At 37.9% G+C, this 22,479-nt stretch overlaps 3 protein-coding genes across 7 annotated transcripts; 1 reads left to right on the top strand and 2 right to left on the bottom strand.

Moving 5' to 3' along the window:
• The first annotated feature begins 4,199 nt into the window (after positions 1-4,199).
• On the top strand, positions 4,200-9,230 carry TPX2 (targeting protein for XKLP2). The gene is made up of 18 exons (XM_089051299.1): positions 4,200-4,555; positions 5,421-5,503; positions 5,584-5,709; positions 5,803-5,957; positions 6,038-6,134; positions 6,221-6,442; positions 6,554-6,706; positions 6,800-6,862; positions 6,949-7,029; positions 7,122-7,280; positions 7,373-7,507; positions 7,603-7,680; positions 7,776-7,895; positions 7,986-8,152; positions 8,259-8,367; positions 8,583-8,642; positions 8,724-8,818; positions 8,929-9,230. The coding sequence occupies exons 1-18, from the start codon at positions 4,363-4,365 to the stop codon at positions 9,044-9,046; spliced, it is 2,214 nt and encodes a 737-aa protein (XP_088907425.1). The 5' UTR covers positions 4,200-4,362; the 3' UTR covers positions 9,047-9,230.
• Positions 9,231-9,996: 766 nt separating this feature from the next.
• On the bottom strand, positions 9,997-11,708 carry LOC103328459 (ASI1-immunoprecipitated protein 1-like). Of its 5 annotated transcripts, none has more exons than XM_016793694.2 (3): positions 11,557-11,702; positions 11,001-11,468; positions 9,997-10,742 (listed from the first exon to the last, which is right to left on the bottom strand). In XM_016793694.2, the coding sequence occupies exon 3, from the start codon at positions 10,720-10,722 to the stop codon at positions 10,126-10,128; it is 597 nt and encodes a 198-aa protein (XP_016649180.1). In that variant the 5' UTR covers positions 10,723-10,742; positions 11,001-11,468; positions 11,557-11,702; the 3' UTR covers positions 9,997-10,125. The 5 variants fall into 5 exon arrangements, with proteins under 5 accessions (XP_016649180.1, XP_016649181.1, XP_088907424.1 ...); XM_016793695.2 differs by having other exon boundaries at positions 11,001-11,161; positions 11,557-11,700; XM_089051298.1 differs by having other exon boundaries at positions 11,001-11,255; positions 11,557-11,699.
• A 2,538-nt stretch (positions 11,709-14,246) lies between these two features.
• LOC103328466 (uncharacterized) lies at positions 14,247-14,702 on the bottom strand. The gene has a single exon (XM_008230858.2). The coding sequence runs from the start codon at positions 14,700-14,702 to the stop codon at positions 14,247-14,249; it is 456 nt and encodes a 151-aa protein (XP_008229080.2).
• Positions 14,703-22,479: the final 7,777 nt, after the last annotated feature.

Below are 22,479 nucleotides of genomic sequence, written 5' to 3'. Positions count from 1 at the left end.
TATTCATATCTCATAATCAAATAAAATTTTCGAATAAGATTTTTGGTTTCAAAATTCAAAATTCAGATAAATTTCAAATTTCAAATTTCAGATAAATTTCAGATGAATTTCAAATTTCAAATAAGATTTTCACCATTTAAAATTGCCCCACATGTCATCTTTATCAGCCTAAATTTTTCTATAAAACCAAAGGCTCAGGTCATACCTCTCACACCAAATTTCTCAGATTTTAGAATTCATACTCCATTCTCAATGTCAAACATGAATGAGGTCTTGGAGAGGTAAGAGTGAGAAACTAGAGAAAGAAGGCATAGACGAGTTGCAGGCAAAAAGGTGCAGAGAGAACTAGATCAACAAATTGTCATAACAGTGGCTTTGCTTGATGAAGAAAACTAGAGCCGTCATGGTTCACAAGTCGGCCGTGGCTCGAATGTGGACAGACATAGGCATTTTCAAGGTAAGAATTTTCTGAAAGATTATTTTACCCTAACTTCTCTGTACTATGATGTTCATTTTCGAGCATACTATAGAATGTAACCCCATTTGTTCAATAAAGTCATGCATGATATTTGCAATTATGATGAATACTTTGTTCAAAAGAAAAATGTTGATGGGGTTTTGGGACTTCTTCCTGAGCAAAAGTTTACATCTGTTATATGAATGTTAACGTATGGTTCATCTGCTGATCAAGTGGATGAGGTTGCCCAGATGGGGAAGTCCACTACTTTGGAGAGCTTGGTAAGATTTTGTGATATAGTTGAAACTTTGTACACCAGGGACTACCTGTGTAGACCTACGCCCAAGGACCTGCTACAAAAATCCGAAGCTCGAGGATTTTCAGGAATGATTGGTGGCATCGACTGCATGCACTGGTAATGGAAGAATTGTCCAACGCTTAGTAAGGAGATTATGAAAATAAGAAAGGGCAAAAAAATATCATCCTTGAAGCCGTTGATGGATTCGATACATGGGTTTGGCATGCCTTCTTCTGAGTTACCGGATCTCAAAATGACTTGAACGTGTTGCGTCAATCCCCGGTGTTCAACGATGTTTTGAGAGGTGGAGCCCCAAATATCACTTATGAAATCAACAATACTGTATACCAGAATGGGTATTATCTACTTGACAGCATCTACCTGAGGTGGACCACCTTTGTGAAATCAATTCCGCATCCCCCATCCTAGAAGTAAAAATTATTTGTTGTCTATCAAGAGGGTTATAGAAAAGATGTGGAGAGGTGCTTTGGTATCCTCCAAGTCCGGTGGGCTATTATTAGGGATGCGGCTCGTCTATTTGATGAGGAGGTGCTGAAGAGTATAATGATGACATGCATCATCCTCCATAACATGATTGTGGAGGATGAGTATGATTACGATGTTGTAGACGTGTACGAAACGAATCCCATGAACACGACATTGACAAGAATTTATGAAAAACCCATGGGGCCAAATGGAGAACCAGTGTAGCATGAACCATTGGTTAGGGACGGTTGTTTCATGACCCGTATGATTGATCGATATACAGAGATGCAATCGTCTTATATTCATGAACGACGTCAAGCAAACTAATACTTTGTTTGTGGTTTGTTTATTTTTTATGCTTTGGTTGTGGTTTGTTTGTTTTATTTATTTTTATTTTTTATTGCTTTGGTTATGGTTTGTTTTTTATGTAAGTAATGTTTTGAATAAAAATGTATTTTATTAAATGCTTTCTTTATTCACTCAAAGAAAACCAATACTACTAATGAAATAAAATACATGAATTACAACTAATTTTTAAAACAAAACATTAAAATACAATGAAATAAAAAGGCAAGTAAACTAACTTAATGGTTTTGATCATTTAACCAATCCGTGTTGCTAGGTCCATCGTCACAAAAAAGTCTTCGTTTTATAACATCCCTTCGTTCTAGCTTCCAAAATTGTTTTGTTGCAGGAGACATATGACTTGTATCCATAGTCATGGTTTCCCAATCCTTCTTTTCAATGTTTTCTTTAGGTACATACTCCCTCTCATTTGCATATTCTACTTTAAATGTCTTCTCATCTTCTTCGGTTTTCATGTCTATTTCAATTCTCATGGCGCTTTGTCTTGCAATTTCCTCCAAAACTTTAGATGTATTATTGGTAGAATTACTCCCTCTCTTTGCCTTCGCCGCCTTCCTCTCAATAGGCCTAAACTCCCTTTGGATGAGTGAGTCTTGATTCATTGAGGAATCCATAGGCTAATCCGATGCCAGTGAATCATGGAATGGCATCTCGTTCAACACCACGTCGGATCCATTGGAATAATTCGGAATCTCTTACAATTCTTCACCACCTCTCAACATTGTTCATGGTTGAAAGTTTTTTTGCCTTGCCTAGTAAAGTTTTTTTGCCTTGCCTAGTAGCATCATACCACATTTGTGCTTGCATAATCTATATAAAAAACTATATATTGGAAATGCAAGAAACTTAAAAAAATATTGGCAATGCAACAAATATAAACAAAATAATGGAAACGCAATAAATATTAAAAAATTAGTGGAAAATCAAGACATATTAACAAATATTGGAAATGCAAAAAACATTTAAATAAACATTGGAAATGCAAGAAATATTAACAAAATATAGAAATTGCAAGAAATATTTTTTAAAAAAATTAATAGAACATTAAAATTAATAAAACGAATTACAAATAATTTACCTAATTGCTAAGATTTCCACCGCTTATATGGTTGTCCATCACTTTTGACAAGGCATCTCTCCATTTCCCCAGCTCTTTATTGAGAATTTTCCACCTACTAGACAATGCCGTTTCCATACGGGTCAAACCTGATCTGTCACAAAATTCGGTATGAATTTTTCTCCACATATGACAGAATTTCATTGCATTACCCAAGACGAGACAATGACTAATTTGGACCCAAAACTCACACAACAAAACATCTTCCATGATGCTTCATGCCCCTCCAGCTTCGATAGAAGAAGCGATAATATGATAGAGAAAAATAAAACTTGAAAGTGAAAAAAATATTAAGTAGAAAGTGAATAATAGTTGAAGGAGAAGAAAATATATGAGAATTTGGTGTTAAAAGTGAAGAGTATTGGTTGGTACTTATATATAATTTAAAAAAAAAGCATTAATTTTTGGGTATTTAAAAAACCAAAAAATTCAAAATTTTTTAATTATTTTATTGCACAAGAATTCGCTGCTATTAGATTGGAAGAAAAAATCCGATTGGAGAGCCCAAACGGCGCTATGTGATGCTAGCCGTTGGCGCCTTTGTAGCGTCTTGCATTTGTCGATGTCGCGCATTGCGTCATCCCAAAACTCGAGCTCGGCTCCCCCTCAAAGCCAACCTAGTCTCGTGGCCCCACCTCCTGCCCGGGCCAGCCTTTGCTGCTGAAAGCAGTTTGGGGCCCTCAACATCCCTCTCGCCCCCTCTCCGGCCTAAATTGCTGGAAATGCTCTTACCTCCATGGTTTACGCCCACCACCTTTTAGACCGAATTGCCCACCCAACTATTGTTGCCACCAACTCAATTCATCAATTGTATTCTAAATTTTGGATTGAGAAAACAATGGTTGTAATTGAGAAGCATAAGGTTAATTTTGAAAGAAATTTGTGAACAAACAACTGGTTGCGATTTAGAATTAAGGACTTATTTTAAATAGAAATATTATATTGAAGTTAATTACTTTTAATTTAATATTTAATTTTTTTAATTAATAAAATTGATGAAATTATTTATTTTTAATTTAATATTTAAAATATATTTTTTAATTTAATATTTAAAATATATTTTTTAATTTAATATTTAAAATATATTTTTTAATTAATGAAATTGATGGAATTGAAGCATATTGCTAACAAATGCAAATATAGTGACTAAAATCGAGAAATTAAAATTTCGATGACCAAAATTAAATTCAACCCTAACCCGATTGACCAAAATTGTAATTACCCCTTTAATGAATAAGTGGAGACACCTGGCATGGTGACTTATGGTCGCACAACATTAAGGAAAATTAAGAGAAAAGAAATGCAAAAGGCAATTTGTAACCCGCGGCCAAAACGACAGCGTCCCGTCCCTAAAAGGCAAGAAGAAAAAAAAAAAGAGCCGTTAGAAACAGCACAGCCGATGGCCCCCAATTCAAAAAATTAGACCGTTGGAGAGACCCCTTCCCCTAACGTTATACTCCTCCTCCACGCCACACCACTCAGAGACATTCTCTCCAGGCTCTCTCTCATTTATTCATAATTCATTTCTTCATTAATCCCCCAAATCTCTCTCTCTCTCTCTCTCTCTCTCTCTCTCTCTCTAATTCTTCATCCTCCTCTTCTAAATCCCTAAACCCCAAACAACAATTAATCCCCCAAATGCCCGATCTCGAACCCAACGCAGCGGCCGCGGCCGCAGCCACCGCCACGGCGACGATGACGACGAAGATGATTGACGAGACCTACGAGTTCTCCGCCCCGCGCTTCTACGACTTCATAAGGGATGAGAGCGATGACGACAAGCGCCAGGCTGAGCTCTGGTTCGACGCCGCTCTTCCATATGCGCCTTCTCGTACGTCTTCCCTAATCCCTAATATTCTCTTCTTCTGTCTCCTTTCTTTTTTATGAGATTTCTTCAATTTCCATGTCTTTTGCCTTTTTCTGCTTTCATATGTTAGAATCTGTGATGTATTGCTTCTTCTTTGTTAGGGTTTCTCTCAGATCTGTCTTTCTTGCATTGCGTTTGCTTTGGATTTTAGGGTTCTTGATTTTCTTCTCTGATTTCCGTTGCTATCTGTAATTCTCTTGGGATTTTGTGATTGAATTTTCTTTTTGGCGGTCAATTTTGCTCCCGTTCCTAGCGTTTCTTAAAATCGATAGGGAAGCGATCTTGCTCAGTTGAGTTTGTTTCCCTAGAAAATAAAATTCGATTTCTTCATTATTTTTTGTAGTGATTTCGTTTGTCTAAATGCAAAATTACACTCAATAAGGTGCTCCACATTGTTAAGAGAAAGATCTTTTGTTTTTTTACTTTCTTCTGTTAGTACTCTCAGAAATTAAACAGAGGTTATGCTTCCAGAAAATTCTAACTACAGTTGATCAAATTGAGTGAGAGAGTTTTTTTTTTTTATCAGGATAATATTCCTAGTGAAGCTGTTAAAAGAATTTTAAGATATAAACTTTTGGGATTTCCTTCATTTCTTTCCCAAACTTGCCAAATTAGGTTCACAATTTACGTATTTTTTGAGTATAACTTAACTGGAATTTTCTTTTGAAGGAGCATGGAACTGTCATATTGTCTATGCTTTAATCTATGCATCTACATCTCTCAGTGAAAGTGAATTATGTTTGCAAGCATGACCTATTTTCTTGTTTCTTTTGAAGCATAAGAAGAATTTAAAGGTTCTGATTATATTGGTACTCGTTCATTTGTGCAGCCTTCATGCCTAGGATCAAGGCTGGTAGATCTTTTACGGTTGAGAGCATGTGCGATTTTAGTGAAGCAGAGGAAATGCAGAAGGTATTCATCTTCTAATTTTTTCCTTCTATATATCCTTTAAAACTTGGACTTCTAGCTTATTGCGCTTTTATCTTTTGCAGAACTTGGAATCATCCTCTGAATTAAAAGCTAATGATAAGTCTGTGGAAACTAAGCCTCAATCGGAGCTCATACCTGCCGAAGTCAAAGTTGATATAATCCCCAGGGAAGCTAAAGACGAAAGCAATGTAAGTCAATCCAATAGTAATTTGAACTTCTACTCCTCTGAAAAGCCATAATTGATTGCTTTTTCGCATCTAATCATAATATAATCCCTTTAGGTCTCTGCTGATAAGAGTATTAGCGAAGTTGATAAAGGGGAGGACCAGACAGCTAAAAAGATAGCAAGCATTGTCAGAAACCCATCAGCACTGAAGCAAAAAAGTCACTTACAGTCGTCACAAACTAAAACCATCAAACCAAATAGTGTGAAAAGGTTCGTGTATATCATGATATATGTGTTAATTTATTCATACATGCCAATGTACTGATTTCATACTTTACCTGAACTTCCAGAGAAAAAAATGTGAAAAATGCAACTGGGACTCCCAATTTAGCACAGGAAAATCAGGCAATTAAGCGACAGAAGTTGGACGGAGGAAGATCTAGACAGGTAACTTTTACTTCTGTATTAACTTGACTGTTATTTCTAGACATTTCCTTAATTGGTTTTCTTTTTGTCCCCTCCTCAAAATACAGATTCTTAATCCCAAACCCCAAACGTTGCCCCACAAGTCAAAATTGGGTCATACCAGTGGCAGTTTCAATTTAAGCTCTTCAACTGCTACTATGCAAAAAGAGGACAGAAAGGTGTATGTTCGGGAATCTGCAGCACCATTTGTTTCAATGGCCGAAATGATAAAAAGGTTCCAATCAAGTACCAGAGACTTGTCAATGCAGCATGTTGGTTCTCTTTCACAAGTAAAGATACTTATCTCCATCTATGATTTCTTTGAGTTCTTTTTCATGTTTTCTTTGGTTTTATTTTGTCAACATATTTAATATTGAGGTTAATATTGTTTTGTTATTCAGATGAAGCCCAAACTCACCTTGACTAGGCCTAAGGAGCCTGAATTTGAAACATCCCAGCGTGTTCGATCAGTGAGAGTAAAGAGTACTACTGAGCTTGAAGAAGAGATGATGGCCAAAATTCCAAAGTTTAAGGCTCGACCACTAAACAAAAAGGTAACTTTGTAATTTGTTTCACAATTTTTTTATTCCTCATTTGATTTCCAGCCTATATTTGTTGGATTCATTGGATCTTGTTGCTCATTACAGATTCTAGAAGCCCCATCATTACCTGCAATACCGAGAAGTACACCTCAGCCACCGGAATTTCAGGTAAAGTTATTGTAGACTGGATGTTGCTCAGAAGTAAATACAAGATTTTCTGTGAATAATAAGACTCTTATATCTAATTGATGCAGGAATTCCATTTGGAGACAATGGCAAGGGCAAACCAGAATGCAGAAACGGCTTCAGTAGCTTCAACGGAGGTGTCCCGTCAGGTATAAATAGAACCATATTTGATATTTCCACTCTTCGTTCTTGCTAAGCCAATTGAGGTGACAATGTTCTTTTTTTCTCCATTGCATCATAGAATAATCAAGGGAAGTCTCATCATCTTACTGAACCTAAAACTCCTGTGCTACATACATCATTGAGGGCCCGTCCACCCAGGGTGAAAAGTTCGTTTGAAATTGAGCAGGAAGAACTTGAAAGAATCCCAAAATTCAAGGCGAAGCCTCTAAACAAGAAGGTACTTCCAACCTTTTCATTTCCTTTTAATGATATTCATCTTAGAAACATTTGGAATTGATATCTAATGTTCCTTCTGCAAAATGTTTGTAGATATTTGAAAGTAAAGGAGATCTGGGGGTATTCTGTAATGCCAAGAAAAATGTGACTAAACCTCAGGAATTCCATTTTGCAACAAATGAAAGAATACCACCGCCACCTTCTTTCATTTTTGATATATTTGATAAGGTAGTGGAATGAATGTTTTTGAACTTGCTACAAAAGAAAAAAAAGTATGAAAGTATGAGTACAGCTTCTTATGCATCTTTCTTTTTGTTTTTCAGTTGTCTTTGAACTCAGAACACAACCAGAATCCAATCCCTAGAAACACGACACCAAACCCATTCCATCTCCACACAGAGGTATGACAATCCTTTCCTCCAATTTTACAAGTTAGCCAATTCAGTGATGCAATCTGCTTTTAACCTGCTTACTTGTTATGTCTTTATGTCATCAGGAAAGAGGGGCTGAGAAAGAAAGGAAATTTATTACCGAAGTGTGGCAGAAGCAATTGGAAGAAGAAAGAGCTAGGGTTCCCAAAGCTAATCCATATCCTTATACCACTGATTACCCTGTGGTACAGAAACTTAATAATATTTTTTATGAGTTTTAATTACATGCAATTGCAAGAAAGATGATACAGTGGTTCATGCTGTCTTAAATGCAGATCCCACCAAAACCAGAGCCCAAGCAATGCACAAAACCAGAACCTTTCCAACTAGAGAGTTTGGTGAGGCATGAGGAGGAATTGCAGAGGGATATGGAAGAAAGACAAAGGCTGGAGAAAGAAGCAGCCCAGATAAGACTTTTTAAGGCACAACCAATCTTGAAAGAGTAAGCAAACTAAATTCTATTTTTTGAATTTTTTGAATTTATATAGACTTGGCACAAGGGTGTAATTCATAAAAACATGAATGATTCATATCCCACTTTCATGCAGGGACCCAATTCCTGTTCCAGAAAAAGTGCGCAAGCCTCTTACCCAAGTTCAACAATTCAATCTCCATGTTGATCATCGGGCTGTTGGTAGAGCAGAATTTGATCAAAAGGTAACATTGTTACTCTCTCCTTCAGTAACATATAAAGGGGAAAGGAAAGTCACTGAAACTAAAAAATAAAGGGAAAGGAAAGTCACTGAAACTAAAAATAAAGGGAAAGGAAAGTCACTGAAACTAAAAAATAAAGGGAAAGGAAAGTCACTGAAACTAAAACATAAAGTAAAAAGAACATTGTTTTCCAGTACTAACAAAGTTAAGATCTACAGGTTAGGGAGAAAGAAATGATATACAAGAGATACAGAGAAGAGAGTGATGCAGCAAGGATGGTATGCGTGTTTCTGTTTGTATAGTTGTTTGATACTACTAGCTTGCTTGATTTAATTGAAATATACTTGAAACATTTGCAGGTGGAGGAAGAGAAGGCATTGAAGCAACTACGAAGGACTCTGGTACCCCATGCAAGGCCAGTGCCTAATTTTGAGCATCCATTCTGCCCCCAGAAGTAAGGAAATAACAAAAATGCAAGCTTAAGAATAAATATTGCTCATTGCTTCTATAAAGATTGCTGCATTTTTGTTGTCTTGATTGATATTGGTTTGTTTCATTATCTAGGTGTCCAAAGGAACCAACAAAAGCAAAGTTGCCACATTTACGTGTGCTTGAAAGGAAAGAAAGGCGAAGGATGATGATCAACTCTGCCATTTCCAGCGCTGCCGCACAGATGAGATGATATTGAAATGTAGTTTGTTCAAGAACTCTTGAATCCTGTACAAGGGCTGTACCTCCAATTCCTGGCTTAACATAATTAGTGTACCATTCTTTTGACGCCAACTAAACACAATTCTTTCAAGATTACTGTAAAGTTTCAATTACAATGACAACCCATGAATGCCAATTGAATGTCATCTCTCTCTCTCTCTCTCTCTCTCTCTCTCTCTCTCTCTCTTTCTGATCATACTCAACATTTTTGTGTGAAGTTTTAAGGTAGGTTCATTAGATATTAGAAAGGCCAAATTTCAGTTTTCATCCCTGAAGCTTGAGTCTGGATTTTGTTCTTTGTACATTTAATTTTAGCAATTTTTGTGTGTTTAAATTTGAGCATGGATAAGTATTGGATCACCCTGCCAACACATCTTAGGCCTAAATCTGTTTACTCATAAACATCGGCTGAAATGCTTGGTTTCACACCGAAAATGAGTCCAATATCGAAGCACATAGAAAATGTTTCTCCAACACTTCTGTTCAACCCAAATAAGCATGGCTTTGAAATTAAGCCAGGCTTTCTGTTTTGGTGAAGCCTCTAGATATTTATCTGCTGAATACTAAGAGCAAGAAATGGGACGAACCTAATAAGGTAATTGCCAATAATCTGCATCATAAATCTGATACCGGCCTTGGCTTTATTCTTATTCCAAGCAACAAATTGTAAGTCCAATGTAAGCTAAACCCAGGGAAAGAAACAGACAAGAAATCATTGCAAAATCGAGTTTAAAGATCTCCTTGGTAAACAACTTGACAGCTCTGGGTTAGGAAATAGAACCTAGGCAGATGCTATTAGTGCACAACTCATCCTTATCATTTTCCATTATCATATTTATAAAATATAAAAAATATATATATTAAAGAAAGAAAAAAAAAAAGCAACAGCATATATCATGATTCATCAAAAGAACAACAGGATACTCCCAAACTGAACTCTTTTTCCAAGCAAATGAGGTCCTTTACTAGAAGCAACCATCATGTACTAACGATTGCATTTTTTACAAATTTACTAAACTTTCTTGAGGGAGAACCTCAACAAAAAACCTATCAGTCATCTGCAATTCTCATTTTATAACGTTTTGCCAAATGACGAGCAGTTCCATCAGCTATCACACTATCTATCATTTCATACTTCTTATGATTTGCTTTAAGAGCCTCATTCTGCTGCTTCGCAAGATTCTCTTCTTCCTGGAGTTGTTGCTTGAGCAAAGATGACGCTTCAGCAGCATGCTTTTTAGTAAGACGCTTCAGTTTTTGTGCCACTTCAAAATCAGGATCATTTGGCTCCAACCAACAACAAGATATATTTCTTCCAGGCTTTGCAGGGCGATCATCAAACATCTCCACTTTAGCAGGACACGCCCTCACAGGCCTTGGCATCCCCGCCATCATGAATGGGAATTGAGCTATCTCTGAGACAATAGCATCAGCCTGTTTAGGGTTCTCCATCTCCACCAGTGCACACTGTCCGATGTTCCTTGATTTGAAGTAGTCTGGAATGAACTGAACATTTTTCACAATCCCAAACTGAGAAAGAGCAGTTCTGACAACAATATCGGTGACCTGTGGTGAGATGTTATCTAGGTAAACAGTTCGTTTGACCTTCTCCCCAAATGCAGCATACTCTGCTTCTGGAGTCCCCATATACCACAATGTGTAAAACCCTGATAAGAAACAAATTTCAAGAAGTTGGCTAAATTGTATAAATCTTGTTAAGATTTCAACCCAAAATAAAAATAAAAATGAAGAATAGTAACAATACTACCTAACCATTGACAAAATAAACCAACGAAAAAGTTACTAATGCAAAAGACTTAACATATCATCTAGGTCATTATCAATTTCTAGAATCTTATTGCAGCATTCGTTTAGCATTGGCAAAAACTGTAGTCCTCATTCTAGATGTTATTGTTATTCCTTACCCTTCAACTGTATCCAATACAGTAACCATACGATAGAATCTTAAATGTCCATTCTCTTATCCAATCTCACTTTCTGGTTTTTAATGATCCTCCCAGAGTACCAGTTTCAACTCTAACCTCTGGTGCCGGCACCGTCATTAGTCCACCAAATGGGAACAACTCTGTGATTTTCACGCAAATAGAGGAATGATATAGTGGCAATGAAATCATATATGTAGGAGTGAAACCAATTGAAACACCGGTTCCTGTAAACAACTACAACATTCCTCAAATTCAGCAAGGATACTGAGCATTTATTTGAACACTGACTATTAATTTATGGATCTCCTAGTTCGACCACAAGATATCCAACAAACCCAACTGGACAATCGACACAACTTGCAACAATTTGACCAAAATTCTGATTTGTACGCAACTTGTTCCAAATGGGTCTGCGATAAGTATTGGCTCGCACAGCCTAACTTAGTTCTGAAAAAAATTATCAAATCATCTCCAACGTAAATGGAACGAATTAACAAAATAAAAAGTTGGAGAAAGAGTCGGAGAGAATGCTCACCACGTTTTGCGTCACTGTCGGAGTGAGAAGGAGGATTTATGTTTCCTTCTCAGTGTTTAGCGTCGGAAGTGGAAAGGTGAGAACTTTGCAAATTGGAACGCCTCGAGTGTTCTGCTTTAGGGTAATTCTATATGAACCCATTATTTGCCTTTGCACCCCACATTTCACTAAAACACCTAAAATGGGAGTTGAAATTATAAAAAAACTCAACACTCAAAATACTTTATAAACACACCCAAAACTCATCATTACACACACTCAAAATCCATTGATAAACACACCCAAAAAATATACAATTGTTGATTTTGGGTGTGTTTCTATGTTTAAATAGTATTTGGGTTTTTTTATAAATATATATTTAGGATTTGATTTATTTATAAATTTGTATTTTCTTTACACCCCACTGAATTTCAAGGTCTAAAATATCGGTGATATCGGAAATATCGATAGCCAAAAACACGAAAATTTCTATGGAAATATCCGGATATTATCGATATTGATAAAAATTGAATAAAAACCACGGAAATTGTAAGAAAAACTTGGATTTTTTTTTTTGAAACTTTGGAGGATGCTTATTTAGTCAATTATCTATTAGTTTATCACAAAAAATTGGAAGGAAATGTATTGCATGATGGATTTAACTAATTTAAGTTGATTATATAGCGAGCTGACAAACACTGTAAGTGTAGAAAATATGTAGTAATTAATGAAAGAAGATTAAACACACCACAATCATTTATATATAATGATTTACTACAATATTTTACATTTTATACATTGCATAGTAAGATACATAAGTGACTTAGTACCACATAGAGTTCCTATGAGGTTCAAATTTTTCACTATCTTCATCATCTCTATATGTAGAGTAATAAGTGTATTGTGAAGAGTAGTTATCAAATGATATAAATGTGTGAACTTTGTCAAAGTAAGAAATGTAAGGTCCATCATTCCTTGCATGTCCATGTCTCAATATTCAAAAGAAAAAGAACTTACCACTTGGACGCCACAATACAAAGCAAACCAAGGATGACTAATTTTACAAGAGGAAACACCTTGAATCCCCTTTGTGTTTTTTCCCTTTTTTTTTCCTTTTTTTTTTCCCTTTTTTCATTACATTGATATTTTCAATATTTTAGCGATATTATAGCGATATTGTAACAAAATATTGCTAAAGTGTGAGCGAAATTATCGACGTCGATATTTTCTGATATTATCGTCAATATTCTCGATATTTATATGATATGTGCATGAATACGTTTTGAAATATCCGTGATTCGAAAAAACGATAATATCCTCGATATTTCGTCGATATTATCGATATTTTAGACTATGCTGAATTTTAATGAAATTTAAAATTACTTACTATACCCCATTTTTCTTCCTCAATTGCCCTCATGAACCCCATTCCCTAGCTTATTATGTAAACCCCATCACATATCATACACCACCCATCGAAAACCCCCTTCTCTTTCAACACACCCCACCCCATCCCATATCAAGCCTCATTCCATCGAAAATTCCCTCCTCTTGCAGACACACCCCATCAGATTTCAACAAACTTCATCGCACACCCCATCCAATTTGAAACAGAGCCATCGCAACAAACACCAACCCCATCGCACACCCACTGCCAACCCCAAACGCCTCACCCCGTAGCAAACCACCATCACCTCAACCATCACAAACCGCCATAGACGATCTATCAAGTTTTCACAATCCCATCTAACCTCAAAATCCTTCTAAAAGCCAAGGTTTGTTTTTTATATTTAAGATTCTAAGTGTTGATTAAGCCTAGGTTTGATTTCACTTTTGAAAAGCCAAAGTTTGATTTTAATTTTTTATTTCAACTTTGTGGGTGTATGGTTCGAACCTGATTTTACGAAATTGGATTTTACTTTCGGTGGGTTACCGCCGAATTAGTTACATTGTTTAAGTGGTAGTCCATCAAAATTGAACCTGGTCTGTACGAAAATTAATTTTACTTTTGATGGGTTACCACAGAAATCGTTACCTTGTTTGATGGCATCCACGAATTTGATTTTGTTTTTTAGTAGCGTTCACCGAATGTATTTTCGTTTTTCATTGGTACTCCACCGAATATGCTTTCGTTTTGATGATTGTCCACCGAATTTATTTTCGTTTTTCAATGATCATCTACCGAATCTGTTACTGAGTTTGTACTTGATATTGTTTTTTAGATATGAAGAGGACTCGCAGAGGTACTACTGAGGCTTCATGATCTCGACCTGATAGATAGTGTCCCACAGCCCCAACGAGGAGATAGAGAGCGGCTTCCCAAGATCACTTTGAGGATACTACAGAGTTTGAAGATGTAGCTCCTACTCGTGATAGTAATGTTGATGCATAGGTTGAAGATGTAGCTGCTACTCATGATTGTCTTCCTTCTCGGCATTCATATACACATAAGCAATAGAGAATGTTATATTAGTAGATTTCACCCCCATAATTTGCAATAGTGGGAAACGATACCTATTAGTCTTATAGGTGCAATCTATGATAAGTACATGTGAAAATGCAAGCATTATCTCAATATTAATGGGGTGTGTCCAAAACAAGTCAGTTACAATATCACCAGATGTCATATGCCACTCAATATAATTGTGTTCGGATAACTTAGTAAGCAATTGCTGCATTTGTGTTCTCCCAGCAAATTCTTTAGTTCTATTTCAGATCCTAGCATTGTATATTGTCTTCATAGTTGAAACATTCATTGCATCTCTATACTTCAAGGTGACCAAAATATCTCTCGGTTTCACCAAACTCTTAGACATGTCCACCAACAAAGCATTCTCCTCTTCAGAAAGTTGCCCCACAAATGAATGACCTTGAAGATACTCTGAAATAGGATGGTTGTGTACTCCGCAAACCACCTCCAATTTCCGATCATCCCCATCACCAATATTGACACCTTCTAACAAGAATGGGCATCCACATTTCTTGGTACCAGTGTCCCTAGCACACTTTTTCGTATCACCATTTGCTTCCAACCTTACATCAGTTGTCTCACTAGACTTGCAAGACTTATAGTTACCACTCCTCTCACAAGCAAGTATTACTCGAGATCTCCTCTTTCCCTCACCTCCATAATCAGACCTTCTAATTACAATTACAATACTATTCATTTTCCCCTGTGCACGAGCTCATCTAAGTAATGCATCTCTACCATTGAATATCTATACATAAAACTCATGTTATTTAAAGTTAAAATTTGAAACATTAATGTCGCGTTAATGATATTAAAAAGGATTTCAGACCAAAAACAACTCAAAATAATTACCAAATAAGTTGTGAATTGATCACTATAATCCATTGCACATTATGTTCCCACATGGTTGCCTTCAGTAGGGGTTCACCTTGTTTTTGTTCCTTCAATGAAAGTAAGGTCAAAATTGCTTGCAATAAATTTGTGGTCAACAATAAGTTACTGAAAAAATAAATATATTTTGGTTCATTGCCACTGAATTGCAGGTAAAAGTTCGGTAATACACAAATGAACACGTTCCATATTACAGTGGATCTCCACCGCATATTAAGTTAACGGCGGGTCAAACACAACCGATATAGGTGCAACGTTTCGATGGCATCCCATGGAATATACCTATCGCATTCGATACTGATGTGTTGAACGCAACCAGTGACTATCATAAAATCCTAAACTTGAAAAAACACCAAAAAAATAAACTCATACCTCATTCGAAACCTCTCTAACTTCAATCTCACCCTTCATGAATAAATACAAGATATTTTTTCACCAATATAAACGTATAAACCTCGTTAAGGTTGTAGGAACATAATGGTTTGAGAAAAAAGTCTAACTAGAGTTGCAAGAACATATGTGGGGTGTAGTGAGCAATTTTAATTTTAATTTTAAATGTTTTTTGTCCTTAACGGTAATTATGTAGAATGGTAAAATACGTTATTTATGTTTAAAATTAGTACGGGATGCAAATAGCAAATAATGGGGTGCCAATAAAATCTCCCTTTGCTTTATTGTTGAGTTGGGAACAAGTGATGTGTTTCACTTTGATATAATTTCATAGTGGTTTTTATTTTAGGCTTATTTACTGTAGTGGCCCGAAATTATGGGCAAATTCTGTATTGGCTCCAGAAGTTTAAGTGGCCCACCTTCCCCTTAACCAGGGTTTGGTGAATCACTTTACCCTCTATCGTCATCTCCTTTCTTGACTCCGTCATTTTTGCTGAGGTGGCAAGGGAATTTCAGTCCTTTTAGCACACGTGGCTCCTCATCCCTTATCCATGCTTGTGACGTGGTAAAAGTGGGGCCCAGTCCGACGTGGCAATACTGGGACCTACCCCTAAAAAATTAAAAAACTTGTTCACGCCCCATCAGAGCTTACGACGTGGCATAAGTGGAGCCCACTCCTAATTCGAATCCATCTCATTTACCTGATCCGCATCCATCAACCCCTTTTGCCCATCCCTAGATCTGGAAAATAAGAGTGCGACCATTTAGGGTTTTCACATGCTAATCGACTGAGATAGGCAGACAAAGAGATAGTGAGATTCGAGTTTTAACAAGGCAGCAAAGAAATCAAAATCTTGGAACCAGGCGCGAATATTCGACTTCAATGACCGTGTCAAGAGAACCAGGCATTTCTCAACCCCAGTATGGTAAGGGGATTCAAAGACTATGACATATTTAGGGTGTTGTCCTGGGTATAAAGGTTCTTTATTGTAATGCTATGTTTTATGTTGTCAGTTTGCAAAGGGTTTATAAAGGTTCTTTATTGTGAAGGAGTGAATTTAAAATTGGTGTGGTCCCTTCTTGTTTTGTTGATAAGCGTTTAACTATTTTGAAAATTAGAGGATTCTAAGTTTTCGTAAGTGTCAAGTCACACATGTTTGTTGGACTGTTTTGTTGACTCATAGTGTCTTTATTCTACTATACTCCAATGGTTGATCGTGTCTTAATTTGTGTTGTGTAGATGACAAAGGCCTCGTCACATTTGAAATACATCATGGGAGTACAATTGTCAAGTCTCAACACAACAAGGGGTCTTCTGTGGGTAGAACTGTTTCATATTATCATATTGCAAAGGAGCTTGGGTACTTTGAGATGGTCTGTGTGAAAGGGCTAAAAAATGATGAATGGCTAGGTATAGATACAGATGCTAAGCTACTTGGGTGGTGTGATTTGATACCACTTTCCTATCAAAGAGTGGTGGTAATTGTTTGTACGACTAATCTCGAGAGAGAATATTCGCTTTGTGATTATTCGTCCTTTGATCTTCTTTCTCTTTCTTCCTCAATTCCTATAAAAAAAAAATCGAAGTAAATGGACCACACTTGAGGGGTATTGGCCAAAGGCCCTTCGATGCCTAAGTTAGTTCGATTAAATCTGGGTGAAACAATAGCTAAAAGGGGTACGGAGATTTCTCTAGGGTGAGAACAGGGTGGCCAGAGCCGTGTGTGGTGGCCGAGCTGTGTATGTAATATATGGAGAGAGGTGAGATGTGTGGCCGGCAGTGGTGGTGGCATTGCCGGTGACTAGGAAGAGAGAGATGGAGAGTTTTCTCAGATTTTCCAAGTAGGTTAGATGTACCTTGAATGATAAATGAAGCCATCTATTTATAGAAGCCTCGGAGGCTAGGGTTTCGTAGGGAATAAAACTCTTATTGGAAATGAGTTTATTCTCTACCCAAATTTGTAGAGATTGAGTCCATTAGGGATTTGATTGGGATCCAAATCTCCAAATTTGATATTGACTATATCACCTTATTAAGATAATATCTGAATTAATTATAGTACCTTATTAAAAAAAAAGATAATATCCTATAATTAAGATATTATCCCTATTAATTAATTGGCCAAATAAATTGGTTCGATTAATTAATTGAAGGGATCCACGTGGTGTGCTATGATTGGAGACGAAAATATTTGCTCTCACAATAATTTACTTGGAAGATAATGTATTGGGTACGAATGACAAGCCTTCAACTGTGAGAAATCTGTGTAAGGAATTTGAGAAAGCAGACAATGAGGATTGGGGGGGTATATATTGAGGAGTTTGAGGTGAAAAATAATGAAGATTTGCAGCATGAGGAGTTTAAGGGAGCAAACAATGAGGAGTTTGTGTTGGGGGAATAATGAAGATTCTGAGCATGAGGAGTTTGAGGGAGAAAACAATAAGGAGTTTGTGGGGAATAATGAAGATTCTGAGCATGAGGACTTTGAGGGAGCAAACAATGAGGAGTTTATGGGGGGAAATAATGAAGATTCTGAGCATGAGGAGTTTAAGGGAGCAAACAATGAGGAGTTTGAGGGAGCAAACAATGAGGATTTTAAGGGAGAAAACAACGATGAGTTCGTTATGGTACAAGATAGTGAAGATTCTGAGGGTCAAGAAAGTGACCCTGAATTTGTAGATTATGCATATTAATATTGTGATGAAGACCAATGCTTGCTAGAGAAGGATGACAAGGCTTTTGATAATTATGTTGACCACGATGCTCCTAATACTGACCCAAATGCTGCAGAAGAAGAAGATGACTATGTTGATGTAACTGCAAGTGATGTTAATTGTTTGGACAATAGCTCGAGTTCAGAGGTTGAGGGGCCTACGAAGAAAAGGAAGAGAAATTGTTGCCTAAGATTGAGGACTTCAAGCTTGAAACAAAGTTGATAAACCCTATGTTTGAGATTGGTTGAAAATTTCCAAATGTACAAATGTTTTGAAAAGCAATGAGAAATTATTCTATGTTGAATATGAGGGAAATTAGATTCACAAAGAATGATAGGGACAAGGTGAGGGCAGTTTGTGTAGGTGTTGAAGACAAGAAATGCCCATTTGTATGCTATGCATCAACAGTCAATGGAAGTAGCATGGTGCAAGTTAAAACTTATGTGGATGATCATACATGTGGGACATTTGAGTAAAATATACATGTTAACTGAAAGTGGTTATCAAAGAGGTATGCTACACAATTATCCATAATTTACAATTGGGATATGGGGTCTTTTAAAGACCAAGTGAAGGAAGACTTATGTGTAATAGCTTGAAGATCACAGATTTACAAAGCAAGACAGGAAATAATAAAAGTGGAGGGGAATTACACAAAACAATTTGCATTACTGTGGGAGTATGCTGCTGAGTTGAAATGAACAAATTAAGGAAGTACAGTAATTATCAAATCTAAAATGGAGGGTGAAAGGCCTAGGTTTGAAAGGATATATATTTGTTTGGGAACTACAAAGAATGGTTTTATTAAGGGTTGTAGGCCAGTTATAGGGTTGGACACTTGCCATATAAAAAGGCCTCACCCTGGTCAAAAACCATGGTGGATCTCAAGTTGTGGTTGATTGGGCAAGGAGTTGTTATTCATGCAGGCAATGAGATATCAATGGGGATCCCAAGTATGCATGCTTGTGCTGCCATTGGACAATTAAACGGTGATCATTACCCCTATATGGATAACTATTACAAGAAAGATTCTTATATGAGAGCTTATACTCCCATGGTTCATCCAATGTCAAGCGAAGATTTGTGGCCTAAGACAAACTTACCAAAATTGATGCCACCTATGTATCACAAGCAACCAGGTAGGATAAGGAAAAAGAGAATAAAGTTAGCAGATGAACCACCCCCAACTTCTAATCCTAATGCCATAAAGTTGTCACGGTATAATTTGGAAACTAAGTGCTCAATATGTAAACAAGTTGGACATAATAGGAGGAAATGTCCCAAGGCACATGAAGAAAGCTCAAGCAGTCAGGTATACCTATCTTATTATTGTCAGGGTTAATTCCAATTTATTTTTAACTTGTATTATGTTTATGTTGTATTTCATTTTTGTTAGGTATCATTAAAAAATTTAAAAATTTTAAAAAAAAAGCTAAGAAGAAACCAGAAACAAGCACATCCAATTAGAGAATTACAAGGCAATCAAAAAGGAAACAACTTGTAAGTACTCTACTTCGGTGGGTTTATTTCAATTGATTTGTGTTTATGTTTCAAATGTTTTGTGTTTATGTTTCAATTCTTACAATCTGCCATCAATTGACAATTATTCTCACATTATTTAGGGGAGAAGAAATACTAGGCAAAACAAGAAATCTTCTCAAGAATCTCAACATCAACAATCATCTTAGCCTCAGCAAGCATCTCAGGCTCAATCTTCTCATCTCAGCCTCAAAAGAAAAGGTTCAAGTCCTCAACAAGGAGTAATGAGTTCTTGGAGAGGAATGCATCTAAGAATAAAAGGTTCAAGTCCCCAGCAAAGAAGAGGGCCCTGATGATGAGGAAAGCATTGTTGGAAAGGTATCAACCATGGAGATATTGAAAAGGGATTAGCAGTTTGTGTTTTGTATTAGACTGGCAGTTGAGGGATTAGTAGTTTGAACTGCTACTTTGAAGGCCAGGCAATGATGAAGGTTAAACTGGTATTTTGAATTGTAAATTGTGATGAAGTTTGTGTTAGATTTGCACCATTGTATTTTGAATTGGTTAGGAATGCTTTTTACATTCTAGAATTGCCAATGAATCTGATGGCATTTGTATTTTGAACTTGCGAGTGAACTTGTGATGGCAGTTTGTAGTTTCAAATTGTATTTTGTACATTATATGTCTCACATTGTTATGAAATTATTGTGCAGGTTTGCATTCTTGAAGTTGTTATCAAATTCATGAAATTGTCTCCCAAAATACCGATGCACAGAGCAAAATTGCACAAGTTCACCATTCAAAATTACATAGAGCAAAATTACACGGGTTTACCATTCTTCCAAAATTTTCCAAGTTAACCATTCCAACATTGTACAGAGCAATCTCATGGATCTTAGCCTCAAAATGTTACCATTGCACTCAAACCAACCCAAGATTAATTCAACATGTTAACTATTTACACCATAATCAACCAAGCATATCCAACTTCAAAACAACTAGCACCAAGGTAGACACACCTCATCACCTGCCAAAGGAAGACACTCTTCCAAGGTGCCAGATACCTGCCGAAGCTCCCGACTGCCAAAGCTCTCAAACTGCCAAACCTAATATCCAAGACACGTGTCACCACCACAACAACTTGCACAAAGTCCCACATCGAAATGCTACACAAACCTCCCACTTTCACTTCCTTATAAATAGGGAACAATACCCTAGTAAAAAGGGTAACTACTTTCTTACTTTTACTATTACTATGCCAAAGTTACTACTCTTCGCTGACTTAAGCATCGGAGAGCCTTCGACTGGCACTACACCGGTGTTCGAAGCTTAACGATTGCTTCTCCCACTTTGTCTACTGCAGGCTAGTCCCTTGCCGAAGGTCCTCACATTCTCCATTGTTGAAGGCAATCCACTTCTCTCTAAGTTGACCCTATCCGAAAAAGAGCATCAACAGTTTGACGCCGTCTGTGGGAATCGACACTTGAATCCCATTTCTCTCTACCAGCCCAGCTGGCTCCTTCTCCCATCAGGCCTCATCGCCTCTTCTTTACCCCACATTCAGCTATGCGGACCGAGAATAGCCACGACACTCCGTACTATACCCCCTCTACGAGGTACCTTCGGAAAGAAACCTTGGCAGATGTCAATCTTCAGGCAGAGGTGAAGCTCTTCCACGCTAGCGTCACCAAGATGTCCGAGAAATACGACCATCTTCATGCCAAGAACGTTGAGCTCGAGCATGACTACCACACCTTGAAGCGTAGCGGGAGAAAGGCGCAGGCCCGTGTCCCCAACTTGAGTTTACCCAAGATGTTGACCACACCCAGCCAAGCCAGCCAGTGCCCTCTCACCACAGCGCCCCGATCCAGTCTAGGCTCGGCAAGGGTAAAAGCCCTCTTTACACAGAGACAACTAAGTAGCGGCTCCTTCACATCTCCCCACCGAAGGACCGGCCCCATGAACCAGTGAAGGTCTACAAGGATTGCAGGGACCATATCTTGGACCGTCAGACAGACGCTATCCCTATATCTATTAAGCCCAAAGACCCAAGAGTGGCACACCTAGGCCCCCAACGAAGCCTAATCACCTACCGGTTGGGGAAGGTGCAGGTGACTCGGAGAATTGGGGGCGTACTATTTAGAAGACTACGAGTCTTATCACACTGAGGCGTTCGAAGAACATGAACCTTACCCAACCCTTGGCCACCCACACCTCGGGCCTTCAAAGCACCCGAGCCTCTCCCTCTTGCGGACCCGACCATGAGGCTTCTCTTCGAGAAGGTTGGCGTCTGGAGAATGAGCAACACCGCAGATCACGAGCTCCTCTAGGCGAAGCCACGACCAGGGCTCTTCACTGAACGCATCCTTAATTACCACCACGAGAAAGACATCCAGCCACTCCGCATCACCTTCTACACTGGCACGAAGGATCCTCTCACCCACATACATTCTTTCCAGTCTACCCTGGGATGCAAGGGCCTCGTGCGAAGGCATGTGCCTCCTCTTCCTTTCCACCCTCGGTGGCGCGGCCCTGAATTGGTTCTCAGGCTGAACCCCGCACCATCAACTCATTTTGATGCAGCGGGCCTTCTGAACCATTTCATGATCCAGTTGACCGCTTGTACTCCGCCGACGACTGTACATGTTTGGCGGGGTGAGGACGAGCCACGGGAATATGCAGCCCGATTCAGCCACGAATACTCCCCTGCTCGAGTGATGACCCCGCTACCTTCAGTGCTTTCAAAGTGGTCTATCGAGTCCAACTTCCGGTACCTAGTCCACAACAACCTTTGCCAAGAACTTAAATACACCTCAAAGGCCCACAAATTTAGCTCCACGTCACCCTTGCCGAACGGCAAGGGCCATACTGAAGCTCCTTGGCTTTTCTCCTTTCAAAGCCTTGCCCAAGGCCAAACTGCCCCTTCAAAACAAAACAAAAAAAACAAAAAAACAAAACAAAACAAAAGCCACCTTAAGCAGCGAGCATTGTCTGAGAAT

The sequence above is a fragment of the Prunus mume genome, linkage group LG4 (genome assembly GCF_029339155.1).
Source record: "Prunus mume cultivar Tortuosa linkage group LG4, ASM2933915v1, whole genome shotgun sequence".
In the NCBI taxonomy this organism is placed as follows: domain Eukaryota; kingdom Viridiplantae; phylum Streptophyta; class Magnoliopsida; order Rosales; family Rosaceae; genus Prunus; species Prunus mume.
Note: the sequence above shows the minus strand (reverse complement) of the source record. Positions and strands in the feature narration are given on the sequence as shown.

Coding starts and splice junctions, on each gene's coding strand:
- TPX2 (XM_089051299.1), top strand. CDS start 4,363: ATGCCCGATCTCGAACCCAACGCAGCGGCCGCGGCCGCAGCCACCGCC. Junction 6,863..6,948: donor CTCAGCCACCGGAATTTCAG/GTAAAGTTATTG, acceptor TAATTGATGCAG/GAATTCCATTTGGAGACAAT. Junction 8,368..8,582: donor GAGCAGAATTTGATCAAAAG/GTAACATTGTTA, acceptor TAAGATCTACAG/GTTAGGGAGAAAGAAATGAT.
- LOC103328459 (XM_008230853.2), bottom strand. CDS start 10,722: ATGGGGACTCCAGAAGCAGAGTATGCTGCATTTGGGGAGAAGGTCAAA.
- LOC103328466 (XM_008230858.2), bottom strand. CDS start 14,702: ATGAATAGTATTGTAATTGTAATTAGAAGGTCTGATTATGGAGGTGAG.